The sequence below is a fragment of the Cannabis sativa genome, unplaced genomic scaffold (assembly GCF_029168945.1).
Source record: "Cannabis sativa cultivar Pink pepper isolate KNU-18-1 unplaced genomic scaffold, ASM2916894v1 Contig1, whole genome shotgun sequence".
NCBI classification, from domain to species: domain Eukaryota; kingdom Viridiplantae; phylum Streptophyta; class Magnoliopsida; order Rosales; family Cannabaceae; genus Cannabis; species Cannabis sativa.
In genome coordinates this window covers 899594-916680 of record NW_026870037.1, presented here as the reverse complement: position 1 = coordinate 916680, position 17087 = coordinate 899594, and the positions used below count along the sequence as shown (strand labels likewise).

Here is a 17087-nt window from a genome sequence, read left to right as displayed (position 1 = left end):
TTTTAAGGATAAAATACATTGAAGGTACAACGGTAAATTTGTCCCTACTTGATGTAGATCGTCTATAGAGGATTTTTGATTATTTAGATTGAAACAATAGATAATACATAGCGTATCTATATTTGGTATATAGAGTGTTCTATGTAATCAGGAGTGCAATTCTAAATCTTTAGTTGAGTCATAATGAATTAATAAGTTAGGAAATTTACTTAGTAAATTTTAGATCTACTTATTGGGAGCTTGGTTACATAGGCCTATGGTCCCCGCACTAACTAGGATAATATTGTTTTGTAGTCTCAATTAATTTATTCTAATTAATTAATTAGAATTTTGAATAAGACTGTGTCTTGTTTGTGAATTTTACCAAAGAAGGGTACAATTGAGAAGAAAAGAGGATTTAGGGTTTTTTTTTATTAATTAAGAGACTTTGTAAGGTCTAATTTTTTTTTTTTTTATCAAGAAGGAACTTCATTAATCACAAGCAATTACACAACAACTACAACAGGCAACTCGGGCAAACACAAGCTAATTACAATATATTTTCTCTCTATATATCTCTTCTTATGATTTTTTAGGTTCTTTTTTTAGCAATTTGTAATCTATAATGCACTATATTTTAATATCCTGTACAATTTTGGAAGTTGTACTCGAGTAGTTGTTGAAGATGCAGTTGTTCCTATTGATCCATAAGTTGTATATCATAGCTACCAGAATTGCCGTATGAACTCTTTGTCTTTTTTCCTTCCTATTCTGTAAAAGCCAACTTTTCCATCTTTGAAAATCAGTTGGCCTTCTTCCTGTCCCCATCCAGTTACATACCTGATCAAGGACTTGTTGAGAAAGGCAGCAGTTAGAAAATAAGTGATAGTCTCAGCTGCTGCACCACACACCGGACAAAGAATGCTTTCAAGGGCTATTTGAAATTGAACGAATTTATCCCGAGTTAACAGTTGAGCGTTGATCGCTTGCCACAAACTAATATGAATCATTTTCATTTGTTATACATTAAATAATACAATGCACAGAGTCTACCAAACAAGTCCTTGGATGCATGCATGCAGTAATAGTCTATAACCAAACCATTGTACTTACAACCGGAGATTTATTTTACCATAAACTTCAACACAATCCAGTAATAATGGTGCCTAAACTACAATACATTATGTAACTAAATTAAAGCACAACAAACACTAGAAAGAGTATTCCCAAAACTGATTACCGTTAGATTTTACCCCTAAATGTAATTTTAACTGCAAGTTTCCCTTTTACTGCTTTGTACAGTCTGGTTGATACTAATCAGAACAATTTCGCTAAATGAATAGTTTAAAATTCTCCTTGTAAACAAAAAAAGTATCTACTGGGAAGTAATTTGGAAAATTAATAGTTGGATCGGTAGTTAGGCAGAAATAACAGCTGGATGTTTCAGCAAAACCCATTCGATTTACATTATAAAAGAAGAATAGAGAAAATAGAATGTAATACTTTAAATCCTTTTTCCATGAAGAAACTTAGTCATTAAAATACGTTTCATGAAAATCCAACACAACAGCTGCCATAAAACCAGGCTCCATCAAAACACAGCACAGCCATCAAAACAGGCTATATTAAAAACAGACCTAACAGATATAGAGCCACGGTAAAATTCCAAGGTTGGCACTACTACATGCTTAACATAGATAAAATATCAAAGCACTAAACTTAACACACCAAACAGTAATTACCTAGTCTGCATATCACTAGTCCTAAACAAGAGACCAACCTCAAAATTAACAAAACACCAAAGGTAAGGTCTTCAAGTTCAGACATGCAGAGGTTCCCATAGGAAGGACCACAACAAAAAAACGAAACTAATTACATAAAAGATTAGGATTTGGAAGCTTCAACAAAAGAACATGGAATTGGAGACATTTTCCTTCAACCTAGGGAGTTGAGGAACAGGTGGAACTCCAGCTGAGGACAGCCCACCGTGGCTAGATGACGTCTCGGAACTGTCCTCAAACTTCATAAACTGACCAACCTGTGCAGCCGCCAAGTGTGCGTAACAAATAGGGGCAACTGCAAAAGGAAAAAATAAATTAAACGTTTCAAATGGATGGGAAAAAAAGGTGGGGGGACAAATCTCGTGTAATGGTCCTTGTCATATGGTCACATTATTTGTGGAAACAAAAACATGAGAGCAAGCTACACCTATTTTGAGTAATTATAAGAAGGACCACAAAAACCTTACCTACAGAAATGGCAGTTGTACTCCTCTGGTAACTGCAAGAATGAGAAATATAATTCAATATCGAGTTTAATGCCAGCCAAATTAGTAAACGATAAGCTATCTTGGAGAATTTTCACTTACACATATGATAGAGAATGTACGAGCTCTTGTAGATCATCAGCTGAAAAACCCACTTCATCTAACAGAACATGATAATGAGTGGGCCTTGTAGTACCCTTTTCAGAAAAACAATTAAATAAGTCAATCTAACAAGACAACGAAGCAAGAAGATTAGCATATTTTAGATACTTTTGATAAAATAAATCCTATGATTAAGCAGGTTGGACCTTAATATCAACAACGAAACATGAAAAAAATTATCCACAATCCACTTACAATCATGCCAGCATGAGCACAGAGGTAAAAGTCATTGTTTTTTGGATGACAAATCTTGTTGTCAATAATGGTACCTGAAGAAAAAAAAAAGGTGAGAAGAATTGTTATTTGAATAAAAAGTGAAGATATGGTTTATTGGCATCATGAAGGTGAAAAAAAAATAAGTAACATATATACCAGGTGGAACATTGTCTGGAGTCGACTGCTGGAAAAACTTTGTATGATGATTTTTCTGAGCAATGATAACCACAAACTTGGGATTCCAAGTATCATCAAGAAACTTGCACGCCTGCAAGAGCATTAGAAGTCAACATAATTTCAAAGTTGAGCACGTAACTTGCTGGAAAAAGGCACAGAACTAGATACCTCAATGATTTGATCCAGTTCGATGTTCAAAACTTGATTGAACTGTGATTCACTGACCCCATCCCTAATTAAATTCACAAAAAGCTATTAACAAATCATTTCAGAAGGACTGCATACATGTGTAAACATAGGTAGACAAGTCTGTATAAGAGAATGAATAGTGAATTTACAACAAGTTTCTTAAAACAAAAAATCATACTAACAACTAAAAGCAAATCTTGGATCCAGTTCCAGACCAAAATTCAAAAATGATAATAAAGCTAATTGAACTGTACCCCTGCTTGGATCTTTAAGTTATAATTTTTATCATTTGGCATAATATATAAATACCTTAATTCAGCTAATTTTAATGAAGATTAATTAACCTTCTGTTCAATGGAAATTGCTTCAATTTACAAGTATATTGTAGTGATACAATTCTATTCATAATAATAAATACAATACCTAAAAATGATGATCTGATCAGGCTTTCGTTTAGCTGAACTCGTAAAGAAGTCAACTAAAAGCTCCCTGAAAATGAAGGAAAGTGAATCACAAAGACAGTATTAAATAATATAACAAAAAATAAAGAGCTAGAGCCAGCATGAAGCTCAATAAAGAAAGAAAAAGTCAATTTTCATTCAAACATATTTAATAGACTTTCGTTCATTAATCAGTTAGGTTTGCATACCAAATAAATATATATATACATATAGGCAATGTCTCTCAGAGAGGGGGATAACACAAGAAGTAAATCTATATAGACATGCTACTACCTTATGATGCCTTCATCATCTTTACCAGCTGGCTTAAATAATGAATCGATCATTTCCACCTTAGGTGACTGGGTACGAACAGAAGCCCTGTAACGTGAAATTGAGGGCCAATTTCTAGAACTAACAACCTGTCAATAAAGAAGTCATCAAAGTATCAGCGTCTGAAAACTAGCACTTTCTCTGACAAGTCTTAATAAGCTACAGAATGGAACAGTTGCACTACACAATCAAATCAACATTACCGCTGCAATTGATGGTATGTCAGACTGCCCTGGAGATCCATGTGAAACATCCATCCCAAGGATGAGAGTGGGACTTTTGGAGACCACTGGGATCATTGAATTACGTTCAACAGCTAAAAATGAGTTCAACCCACCTAGCTGCAAGGATTGAGAGCATGGAAAAGCATGATAACCAAAACCAAAGATATTAAAGGAATGAATAGCGTTAATCAACATATACCTTTGCGTTAATCTTTAATAGAACATTTGTAATGTATTGATCATTGACCCTTTGGGGAGCAATGCATTGAGTCACAATTCCAAACTCTGAAAGGTTCTTCTTTTTCCATGGGCCTGGGAGTTCATTAAAAAACAAACATCAGTAACATTCAAAATGGGGAAAACAATAATCCTTGCAAATTAAATATAAAATAAAGAACTCGAGAACAATAATCTAACCATAAAGATCACAATTTTTCCTCTCTGGAAGCAAACAAAGGAGAAAATCTGGAGCCCCAGGAAGTTTTGACTGTATCTCATCAAACATTTTCTCCACGCGAACCACAGGTGGGGCACGCCTGAACTGTCCACCCTCTTGAAACACTTCAAAAGGAGGTTTCATCAACTGTCAAAAATAAATCCAACAACGATAATCAATTACTTAATTGCCACCACCAGCTCAGAAATTCTTAAAACACTGTAAGAAAACCAACTTACAATTCCCTTCATCTCTCCACATTTTATCAGTGTTTGCACAAGGTTATCAATGTCACATCGTGCATTGAAGTTAACAACAGCCCACTTGTCTATCTTCGTTGGCTGTGCTAATTTCTGCAAATTTAAATATAAAACAAACATAAAATTCGTCATTTGTTAGAAATAATACATAAACCAAATTTAAATATAAAACAAACATAAAATTCCTCATTTCAACAGCCCACCTTGTTGTTGAAATTCCATTTACCATTTCGGGGAAAGAAGTCCTCCCCATTACCAGCTTTCAACTGTGAGGAGAAAATACAAATTAAAGGCACAAGTCACAACATAATTAGCTATTAGTAACAAGAGCTCATGCTAACAACTATACATTACTTGACCAAGAAATCAATATAAATACATATATGTATATAGACCTTGGGAGCAGGCAGAACACGGCCTTCCACCTGAGTGAAACTACTATTAATAGAAACACCACAAGTGCGCAACATAGGCTCAGCATCATAATCACTGCGCTTGAGAGCCTGGAACCAAGTACAAAAAACTTGAGACAAATCTAGCATGTCTTGAAGATAATAATGATTGACACAAGAAACTTGGAATAAAATCTTGCATGTCTTTTTGAAAATAAGACATATAGAAGAGACTTACACTAGACAAGACTTGCATCCTCTCATGAGGCTTCTGTCTAGATTTCTCCACCAGTGAGGATCTTTGGAATGTTGATAAAGACTTCGTGTAACGCTGCAATGAAACCAACGTGCAGAGCTAGCAAACACAAACAGACACTCTATTAGAATGATATAATAATGTTAACACCGAAAAAAAAAAACAATATTCAACAACAGCTAGAGCATTCTCAAGTAACCTCAACAGGGAAAAATGTTGGACGTTTAGGTTTCCCAACATTAATGCAAGGCAGATCTCCAGAGTACTGCAAATTTATATTACGTTGATTTACAAAATAATCATAGACAGTCATTTCTACTGGTTCACTGTCATCACCCCCTCCTCTCTGCTTCAATGAAAATCTGATAACAATCAAGCATGTCAATTACATCCAACAAAAAAAATAAACGAGGGGACAACAAACTTGATAAAATGAAGCACAAAAGCAGAAAGACACAATAAAACAAATGAAAGCGTGATTAAAAAAAATCATACGTTTGTTCTCTGCATGGCTTCTCGCTCAGACCAGTAATCTTGTATTCAGTATTAGAGGGCTCAACTTTGATCCTCAAATTTTTGAGTGTCCGTTTAGCCTGTTTTCAAAGACAAAATGAGCAAAAAAAAAATACAAACACACTAAATATACAAATGTTGATTACCTTGGCCCAATCAATCCTATAAGGATCATTCACATTTTGGTTAGAAATTAAAAAATCTACAACTGGCCCAGGTTGTATGATCATCGTTGTAGACACATCTAAATAGAGATGAGAGATAAATGTGAGCAAAACATTAAACGAAAAGCAACTTTTCAAAGATCATAAAAGAAAAAGTAAAGATGAACCTATGTTTAAAGACAATCCTTCCTGGGCTGTCCTAAAACTGGAATGAAATCCTCTGCACCCAAGAACTCCTTGACCAACATCAACGAAATTTTTTGGATCATTATGAAAAAAAGATTGGCGAACAAGTAGACATCCCCTGGAACAACTCACTTATGTTAAATGTCATAAATTAATGGATCAAATATCACACCAAACTACAGAAAGCTCCTTACAAAATGGAAAAACAACATATTTCACTTACTGCCTAGATGCATGTTGTCTTAAAATTATATCCAGAACCCTTAGAGCTTCCTGAGAGTTTTCAGTTTCTTGACCACGCAGAGCACTAGCAATAGCCTGCATGGGAATTTTAGCAGCAAAGCTAATTTCCACTTTAAATGTTTTGGAATGGAATTGGCGCCTCAATCTCTTTCTGTCACCCTCAGCATTAGGGCTCTGACTACCATTTACTCTGAACCATAAATTTTTTACAAGAATCCTTTATAAAAGGAACTAATAAACAGAAGAAAATAAGCTCCAAATAAGTTGAAAAGAGCAAGGCTACCTGTCGGATGAAACATCGTCAAGTACAACAGTGAATTCAAGTTTATTCCCAGGAAGAGGCCCAACAGTGAACAGACTCTTCTCACCATCATAAGCAAAGTTCTTTCCACCTAAATCAGACTTATAGGTTTCATGGAGCCTGTCTATGACTTTCCGCCCAACACCCTTGGCGTCAACAGGGCGGCCATCTTCGTAAAACAGGGCAACCTACTCATTCCATTCATAAATCAGTCAAAATTGTCTACAGTACATAAACAGAATGATAAACAAACTGGCTCAAATCTACGAAAGAAAGATAAACTTACACTATAATGAAAAAATTGATCCTGCAGATTACTGACTTTCACTTTGAAATGATTGGTTAACAGCGGTATCTTTTGCCCCTTAGTTCCAAGATTGCGTCTGGCCATTGGAAGCCGGGCAGGTTTCTTCTTAACTGGCTCAATAGCCTGTTCTGACTCAGCCTTGATTGGAACAATGTCTGGTGGAATAACAGGAGGTGGAGGAGGCAATGCCTCCTCTGTTCCGTTTCCATCGTCGGAAGATCCCATTTCCTGTGCACAAAGCACAAAAATAAACATGCAAGCTAGATTCAGAAAAAAGGCAGAAGTTCAACGAAGACAAAAAGGAAGAAAAAAAAAACTAAGAACCAACAAACATGCAAAATGAAAAACTGAAGAACAAAATTCCAAGACAGCAAGGAAAAATAAGGAATAACCAAAAATTATGACCAAGTAACAATTATAAATCACACCAAACCAATCACATATGGTACACCATACATGTAGAAAATAACCAGCACGGACAAAAACACTCGAAACAAATCTACCTAGCACGAGGCAGGATTTTCGGACGAAAGAAGTAAACTCGATTCTACACTACACATGCAATTTACAAAATGATATACACAAAACTTCCACATAAAATCAACTACAGAAGTAAAAGAAACAATATACTTACACCAAAATAAGCAAGCGAAGACCAAAACCCTTAGAGAAAAAATGATGATGAAAAGTACGTAATGAAAAATACTCTCATCTCAGACCCATAACAACCACAGCCATCTAACAGAAACTAAAACCCAAGTAACATATCAAAATGATAAATGAAAACGGGAAGAAAATATTTACATGCAAAGTAGCAAACACACGCTCGAAGTATATTTACCTTAAAAAAATCCAAAAGAAATCTCTCCAAAAAGTGTGAGTTACCAGAGTAAAGCAGATAAATAACGCAGAAAAAAACCCACAATATAAAATTAACGAAATAGGGAAAAACCCTTAACGAGGGAGAGCAACAGTTCTGGGATTCTGGTAACCACCAATCACAAAACACAAAAACGTGATGAACAACAGAGAAAACACGCTCCGTCAAAGCCAATGCCCCAAAATAAAACCAGTAAAAGTCAAACGCAAAAGCAATGTGCCATCAATCAAAAGCAAAATAATAAAAATAAATAAAATAGAATCCAAACCAAAAGGGAACAAAACCCCAACTACCAAAAAACTGAAAAAAAAAAAAAAAAATCAAAGAGAACAATTGCAGAGAAAACAAAACTATTCTCACTGGACCTGAGAAAGGCAAGTATAAAAAAAGTACAGAAAAAACGAAGCTGAAAACAACCCAAAAACGAACCACATTGAACAGTTGACCATCAAAATAAAAAAATCCATAAGAGAAAAGAGAAAACGAGATTGTATACCTGAAACACAGAAGAGAAGCGAAGGAAGAAACCCTAGAAACTTGAAGCGATCTCTGTTTCTCTCTCTATAGCTAATTTTCTCTCTCAGAAAAGAAAATTGAAGAGTGAGTGAGAGAGTGATAACAGTGGAGCTATGTAGTCCCTTCCGTGTGTCCCCGTTTTAAGTGCTGTGAAACCCCTCAAGTATCACACTCTACAGTTCGTAAAGTCTAAAAACCATTTACCCTCTGATCAACGGCCCAGATTTAATAAGCTCAATAAAGTAACCGCATTAATTGCTACGGTTATTTCTATGTAAACTCCATCTCTTCTTTTTTATTATTATTTATTTATTTATTATTATAGGTAGTACTAATTTATTTATGTCTACGCTCACGGTCACAGACAATGACAGTCACGGTGACCCAAGCGCACGCACACAAATTTCGCTGCTTCGCAAAAATATGGTTATGCGGATCAACTATGCCCCTCCTCGGGCGCAGATTTTTCTATTTGACGATTTTAACCTTCTGAAATTAATAGTACGGATATGGTGGCGTGTCGGGAGAAGAGAAACGAAAAGTTAGTGGTAGTTTAGTCATTTTACTATCGTGTTGTTGCGTGGGGCCCGCGTGTTTTATCTAAACCAGAACGGATAATAACTCAAAAATAATGCTGAGAATTTAGTTTCAAAAACTTTTGAAGAAAAAAAAGAAATTAGAAAATATTAATTAATAAAGAATAAAAGATTTATTTAGAATATTGATGACGTATATTGGCTGTGACGTTAATTTGTCACAGCTTTTTTGTGATTTTTGTTTTTGTTTTTTTTTTTTTAAGTAAAAGGAGTTTGGTTTAGTGTGACCTTTCCATACACTTGTCAATCAAAATCAATTTGGTTTAGTGTGACCTTTCCATACCTTAAACAAGAAATAAATTTCCACATAAATATTTCCACAAATTTTATCTCTGTTTAAAATGTATCTAAAAAGTTTCCAATATTAAAAATATTTTGTAATAAAATAATAATTATGATTTGGAAATTTTTAAGGAAAGAATATTGAGTTTTTTTTTCTTTTTTGCAAAGTGAAAGAATATTGAGTTTGATTTATCATATGGGAAATTTGAAATTATATGCATATTAGGGATTAAAATTGGTATTCTAATCTAAAACTATACATAATTTGTAAAATGGGATAACTTTTACTTAAATCTAATTTTACCCCCCTCATTTCTAAACTCTCTCTCTCTCTCTCTCTCTCTCTCTCTCTCTCTCTCTCTCTCTCTCTCTCTCTCTCTCTCTCTCTCTCTCTCTCTCTCTCTCTCTCTCTCTAGCGTTTGAAATTGCACCACCACGATTCCCCACTCGAACGAAGAACCCACCGAACCCACCACCCCACGGAGGGAACCCATCCACTGAGCACGCGACGAGCCTTTCCCCTTTCGGTTTTTTAATTTTTTTTTCTTATTGATTATGGTGAAAATGTTGTTAGTTGATAGATTTAGGTTGGATATGTGCATTCTTGATTAGATCTAGGGTTAGGTGGAGTAGATCTAGGGTCTGTGATCTTTCTGGGCAAGAAAATCTGATTTTCTGGTTTGATATGAGCTTGAAGATGAAGGCCCGATGCATGGCCCGATGTAGGCCCGATGGTCTGATGCCCATTTTGAATTTTTTAAATTTTTTTTTCTATTTATAGGACTGGCCCGATGGGCTCGATGTAGGGCCCGATGGTCAGATGCCCATTTTGAATTTTTTTAAAATTTTTTCTATTTATAGGACTGGTCCGATGGGCCCGATGTAGGGCCCGATGGTCAGATGCCCACTTTATTTTTTTTAATTTTTTTCATTTTATAGGACTGGCCCGATGGGCCCGATGTAGGGCTCGATGCCCACTTTAATTTTTTTTTTTTTATATAACAAAGAGAGAAGAAGAGAGTGGGGAGGCGGTAATGTAAATGGGGGTATTTTAGGGATATTCTAAAATGTGTCATATCCCACAAATATTAAATGTTATGTGTTTTAAAAAAAAAATATTAAGATCATATTTACACATAACAATATTTTTAAAATAGCTCAAAAAGTAAAATATGAAAAATATGTGTTTAAATTATGCTTATCAAGTGAACTATAATATTTTTTTGGGGCTTTTTTATTTTTATACTTCAAACTAGTTTTTTTTTACATTTTTACGAAATTTTATAGAAACTCATATTGCAACTAGCGCTGCAACCTAAATTACAACAAAAAATCGTATAGAAATTCCTATTGCAACGAGCGCTGCAACCACTTTAGAAACTCAAACCGTAAATTTGAAAAAAAAAAAAAAAGGTTAAAAAAATAGTATATGGGGTAATTCCCTTATTTTATTTTTTTTTAGGTTTGGTTTCAGATCTATTATACATCATAACTAGGTTATGTTTGCAAATCACATTTGGAAGATCTTCCTCAACCTCTCCTCCCTTTAGTTCAAACTGCTAAGGTAAGGTATTTAAAATATAAAGACTTCCTTCGTGCCTCAAAAAGCCACTGTACTTCAGCCACTTGGAGAAGCATTTTGTGGGAAAGAGATCTACTCCTTAAAGGCCTCATATAGAAAGTGTGAAATGACAATTCCATTCCAGTTATTGGCTCTTCCTAGGTTATCAATGTTGGGCCTCTCAAATTCAAAGATGGCACCTCTTCTCATAACTCTTTGGTCTCACACTTCATTCTAGACAATGGATCTTTGAACGTTGATCGCCTAAAGATTACTTCAATACTAATAATGTGGAATATATCCTTAAGGTTCCTACTTGCTCCTCTATGGAGGACACTCTCATTTGGGATTGTCACCCCTCAAGAATTTTCACTGTTAAGTCAGCGTATCATCTAGCTAAATCCTTGGTCTCTTCACCCTCTCCCTCTTCCTCTAACCCTGCAGCTTATAAAACCTGATGGAAGTCTATTTGGACTATGAAATTCCTTCCAAAATCAAGTATTTTAATAATAAAGCTTACCATCATGTGTTACCCTGTAATACCAATCTTTTCCATAAAAAATCTATCTCTCACCCCTATTGCTCTCTTTGCAATGGCCAAAAATTATGAAACGATTACGCATGCCATTCTAGGGCGTACCAGAGCTAAGTCCATATGGAAACACACTAGTCTTCACTCCTTCTACTCCACAAATAGTCATTATGACATCAAGGATTTTTCACTATGAACTTTTGATACTCTACATAAGGATCAACTTCCTCTTCTATCTGGCATCTGTTGGATGGCATGGAACCAAAGAAACAAGGCTATCTTCAACAAGCCTTGCCAAACTTTTATAGATATGGAACTTTTTGTCTCTAATCTTTTGTAAGATTACAGGGAAGTTCAAATACGTGGCTCCCATTGGAATTCAGAGGCCTTTGCTCCCCCCGACCGTGATGATCACCATCAAGAATTGGATAACACCAAGCTTCCTTCTGATGGGATGTTCAAACTGTTGGAAATTATTTTACGAGGATCTAGATTTACTACCAAGTATGTTTGATTAACATCCTAATATGAATTCTAAAACAATAAAATAAACACATAAGAGTTTAAGAAAACCTTACAGTGGGTGCAGTGGAATAATATGACTCCTTCCATTCAGATCTCTAGCCCTTGATTCCTTTCTGTAGCAGAGCATAATCAAGATCTGAATCTGGATCTTCTTTTCTCCTTCTTTGATGCAGAATTTCTATAGTCTTACATACTATGATTGAGGTACCACTTGATGTGTGTGGGCACTACTCATCACTCAAAGGTTTCGAAATTTAGAGAGAAGAAAAGAGAGAGAGAGGGGCGTGTGGCATTTTCTGTGAGGGAAACAATATGTGAAGTTGTAAATTTCCTGAAGCCAACACTTTCTATTTATAGAATTTCCTCTAGGTTTAGGTTAGAATTGTATGGCATTAAAATAATAAAAACTATAAATGGTAATTTCTTGTGCATAGTGGGCGGCCATACAAAGGGATTGGACCTCACTTTGCAACTTTCCCATTTTGTTATTTTCCATTCCCATTTTCTCAAAAATGTCAATTTTCCAATTTAAGCATTTAAATGCCAATTTTAATTATTTAATAACTTAAAAATAATTATTAAATAATATTGTCATTTAATATATTTATTAATTTAGACATATAAAGTCTCTTAATCAATAAATAAACCTAGAATCTCTTTTCTTTACAATTTCGCCCTTGCTTAGTGAAAATTCATAAAATAGACATAGTCTAACTTTAGAATTATAATTGATTAATTAAAATCAATTAACTGAGTCTTACAAGCAGTATGGTCTCAACTAGTATGGGGACCATGGGTCTATATAACCGAGCTTCCAATAAGTCGAACCGAATTTACCAAGTAAATTCCCTAACTTATTAATTCCTCATTGAATCCACACTTAGAACTTAGAATTGCACTCTCAGTCATATAGAACGCTATATATGTTCCATGATATAGACACGTCATTAGTTATCCATTGTTATAACCCTAATGTGATCAATGATCCTCTATATAGATGATTTATACTGTAAAGGGATTAAATTATCGTAACACCCTACAATGTATTTTATCCTTAAAACACTTAACCCTGTATAAATGATATTTCAGCTAAGTGAAATGAGATCTCCACCATTTATTTTCGTTTGGTTAAGCTCGAAGGAAATCATCCTTTACTTTCTATTCGCCAGATAGAAGCTATAGATTCCATATTTATGTTAGCGCTCCCACTCAATTGCACTACCGTGTTCCCAAAATGTACGTATCACCCTGACCCAAAAGTAGGCTTAACTAACAAATCAAAGAACACGAGTAACACTCTTGAGATTGAACCCAACCATATCAGGATTAAGATCATTTGATCTAGGATCAACAGGTAATATTGAATTAAATAGATATTATAGTAAATTTTAATATATCTAATCAAAGTTCAATATCGGTCCCTTCCGATGTATACTCCATACATCCGATACTGGTAAACTTTGCCAATGTCCTGGAAAGGACATAACACTTTTCCAAGGTGTAAGAATACCTATCGCTGATTATACCATGTCAGTCTAAATCCAGTGTTCTGACAAATCAGGGAATAAACTTTTGAACATATAATTAAGATTATATTCAACTGTGCTAACAACACTATAATCTTTAACAAATTCATATGTTTTGGACTTAAAAAGAATTCATACATTATATACATATAATCATGAAATAAATCATGTGAACCATGCAACATAAAATGTTATTTCTGATCTTTATTAATAAGTAAATCTGATTATATTGAAATGAGTTTTATTTAGGGCACAAAACCCAACAAACTCCCACTTGCTCTAATATAAAACAAAAAGTGCATTTCAAATAATCATTAACACCTTGATATACAAATCAAGTGTAATAGTAGTAAACTCCTCGTAATAGGATCTGATAGGTTGAATTAAACACAACCTCTTCTCCACCATTACTCTTCCTTAATCACAAAATCCTTGATAATGTGAAATTCCTCTCTATATGTCTACTCTCTTGGGATACTGGATTCTATACTTTTGGCAACTACTTCTTGGTTATTCAGGATGTAACACTAGTAGTTAAGGCAAGTTGGAACGGTGCCACAAATGTATAGAACTTTCCTTAGACTGAATAAGTACCTTTCCTGCAACTTTAACATTCAGTCTCTCTCTGGTAGACTAAGAGATTTCAGATAGGTTTTTACACTTCTCTAAAATCACTACTCCACTCCCAAAGTAATCACCATCTTATCAGCAGACTTTCTAGCACACAGGGAAGTCTCGAAATCTGATGTGGTGTAGTCTAAGAGTTTCAAAACCACCCTTATTGACTAACATATAGTTCCTCTTCTTAATCTTAAGATTTACTTGATTGTCTTCCAATGTTCCTCTCCTGGATTAATCTGATACTTAGTCATTACTCCCACTCAACAGCAGGTGTCTGGTCTAAGGCATACTAAAGCATATCTGAGACCTCTCACTGTTGATTTAAGAAATTCCTTCATGGCTTTATCTTCTCTGGAATAGTTGAGACTTTTCCTTAGATAAATAAAATCTATGTCTAAGAAGTTGTGAAGCTTCTATAGATTGCCATTGGAAAGAAAATGCTTCAGCATCTTATGCTTGCATTAGAGTAAGTAATTACCAGGTATACCACAAGCCATAGGTTTAGATAAACTCAAACCTATAATACTAGGAACAGGAAGTTTTGTTAAGTCCATTGAATAGACTTATTAACGAAAATTTCCTTTCATGTCCTTGTAACAGAAAACTTTAGGTTACTCCATGTGAATGGATCAAACCATAGTTCTATTGGCTTTCTTCTTAGTTTCTTATCTTGACAATCCATTACTTGTTTAAACTCACAATGGATTTTAATCACTAGTGTCTTCCAAGTCATAAGAAGAGTGAGTTCCTAGAAACTCTCCCACTACGACAAGGTACCGTGAACTATGTCTAAGAAAATTAAATGGTATTGACCTCTTCGGTTGTGTTAAGACAACAGAGGCAGTGGGATCATCTTGTAACGAATAAGATGATAGAACACTTATGGAATCAAGAAAAATTATCTCCTTTATTTGCTACTTTATTTTCAGACTTAGTCATTTTCTTAGAAAAGTAGTATTTGTTTGAACAAACACTTTCTTATCTAATGACTATGGGATGGTCCACCCCTAATCACTTAGAATAGCTAACAAACATGCAAACCAGGGTTAGCAGTTCTAGCTTTTCTTTAGATTTCGATATGTCATCCATGAATCTAGTAATGATTTACATTAAGTATACAACCATTACATCATTCTGAAATTATATTACCATAGAAGGATTTAGGCAACGACTAGTAACTAATTATCAATATGCAACTTGAATTTCTGGGGAGGTAAGTTTGGATATAATTCAAAATCAAATTAATGATCTTTGAACTGCATATCTACTAACTTTTTCTCCACCCCTATCAGTTCGCAAGATCTTTAACCACTTACCATTGCTAAAAATTCATGAAATTTTTCAAACATTTCAAATTTCTTTTGCATAAGGTAAAATCTAGAGTGATCGCTTTAAGAATACAACGAAAACTCATATCCACCCCTGAATGTACATCCATCTACGAATGAGAGGATTATACTTTCAGTGGATATAGGCATATTAACTCTTTGCAGAGAATGATCTTGTCAAAACCACTATGAACAAGATACAAATGTCATAGATTTATAAAATGTGGTTGTATCTTTTAGTTACAACAAATTTAGTTACATCAAAGAGTTCTTAGAATAGTGCAAGTGGATTCTGGTCACAGAATACTAAACTCATACAGTTTAAATCCATTGATAGAAAATGGTTATTAAACACTTGTGAAAGTATAACTGTATAATTAGTAATTCTTTCTTGGACCACCACTACTAATCTAACTCTAAGTTGATTTGCCCATACAAGTAGGAGATTTCTAAGATTGAGGATTTATATCATTTTGGGATAGAATTTCGGGAATATAATCATATGCTTCATTTAATTTCTTAAGAGAAAATATGAAATGACTTTATATGATTTATAGACCATTCATCCAATGATATGTTATAGAGCTAATAAGCTAAGAGGAATTAGGATAATTTCGTTTTAAATAAGAATCCAACGATGCTCCGATTAGCGAGAGTCAAAGTAATCTTATTTATACAATCTTCTTGTTTCATATTGTAAAATACTAGTCTAAGGTGTCATCAATTGATGAACAGCTAGATGTTACATATACAATATTTATCTTTCGAGATCTAACACTATTATGTTAGTCTAATGGTGAAAATCCATTAGGGATTTATCTCATTAGAAAAACAAACCAAGTTAGACCAACAATGAAGATTCGAAATTAAACTGCAATTTAATAACAGAAAATAACATGGTTCAATACAAATTCATACACAATTCAGAAATTATTAAGCATATAGCAAGTAAGAATGATAAGTGAAAATACTAAAACATACAATCCTAAATAATTTCTAAGGTTTTCAACAAACTGATATCAGTGTCCCGTTTAGGCGAGAGTCAAAGCTACCATCCATTGAATAGAGTTGTCAGCTCATCTAAAATGATCAACATTCAGCAACCTTTTATTCGATCAAGATGTGAATCCGCGTTGTCCCGTTTAGGCGAGAGTCAAGGCTATTCTATCTTATGAGCTTCCACTATTGTTTCATATTCTTGCAAGTCTTATACAGTCGCCACCATTAGGGTGATCATAACTATATAAAAAACTTACAAGATTACTTATCTTTCGAGATTAAACGGTGCTAACTTGCTAATGAGCGTTCCTCCATTAGGGATGATTACTCACTAAAACAATAGTTATGTAAAACCAACAATGGAGATCGAATATCCTTATAATAATAAAGCTCATTATTTAATGAAGGTTGTATTTTCTTCTAATATTTATTTTAAATATATATTTATTTAATTAAAATTTCCAATTTAGAATGAAAAATTCTAAATATAAATTTTAATTTAATATTTATAAATTATACTTAGATGGATATGAAAATAACGTGAATTATTTCCATCTTAGTAATAATTTCCATAAATATTTAGAAAATTATTCAATTTAAGTTGTTTCAAAATTAATTTAAATTAATTTACAACTCAAATTTAATTTTCTATAAATATATATTACATTTCGAAAAAT

The 17087-nt window shown here is 34.0% G+C and overlaps 1 protein-coding gene across 1 annotated transcript; it reads right to left on the bottom strand.

The window, feature by feature from the left end:
- Positions 1-1476: 1476 nt before the first annotated feature.
- On the bottom strand, positions 1477-8576 carry LOC133032951 (protein argonaute 4-like). The gene is made up of 23 exons (XM_061107437.1): positions 8421-8576; positions 7024-7272; positions 6720-6925; positions 6417-6626; positions 6175-6311; positions 5990-6087; positions 5826-5923; positions 5530-5692; positions 5313-5429; positions 5078-5185; positions 4886-4948; positions 4662-4775; positions 4404-4569; positions 4186-4298; positions 3966-4103; positions 3724-3851; positions 3413-3478; positions 2969-3032; positions 2780-2891; positions 2603-2676; positions 2348-2442; positions 2228-2259; positions 1477-2055 (listed from the first exon to the last, which is right to left on the bottom strand). The coding sequence occupies exons 2-23, from the start codon at positions 7267-7269 to the stop codon at positions 1880-1882; spliced, it is 2724 nt and encodes a 907-aa protein (XP_060963420.1). The 5' UTR covers positions 7270-7272; positions 8421-8576; the 3' UTR covers positions 1477-1879.
- Positions 8577-17087: the final 8511 nt, after the last annotated feature.

Excerpts from the sequence above, each read along its gene's own strand:
- LOC133032951 (XM_061107437.1), bottom strand. The coding sequence starts at position 7,269 with ATGGGATCTTCCGACGATGGAAACGGAACAGAGGAGGCATTGCCTCCT. Across the intron at positions 5,693-5,825 it reads AAGCCATGCAGAGAACAAAC|ATTTTCATTGAAGCAGAGAG; the intron begins GTATGATTTTTT and ends GATTGTTATCAG. Across the intron at positions 5,186-5,312 it reads GGATGCAAGTCTTGTCTAGT|GCTCTCAAGCGCAGTGATTA; the intron begins GTAAGTCTCTTC and ends ACTTGGTTCCAG.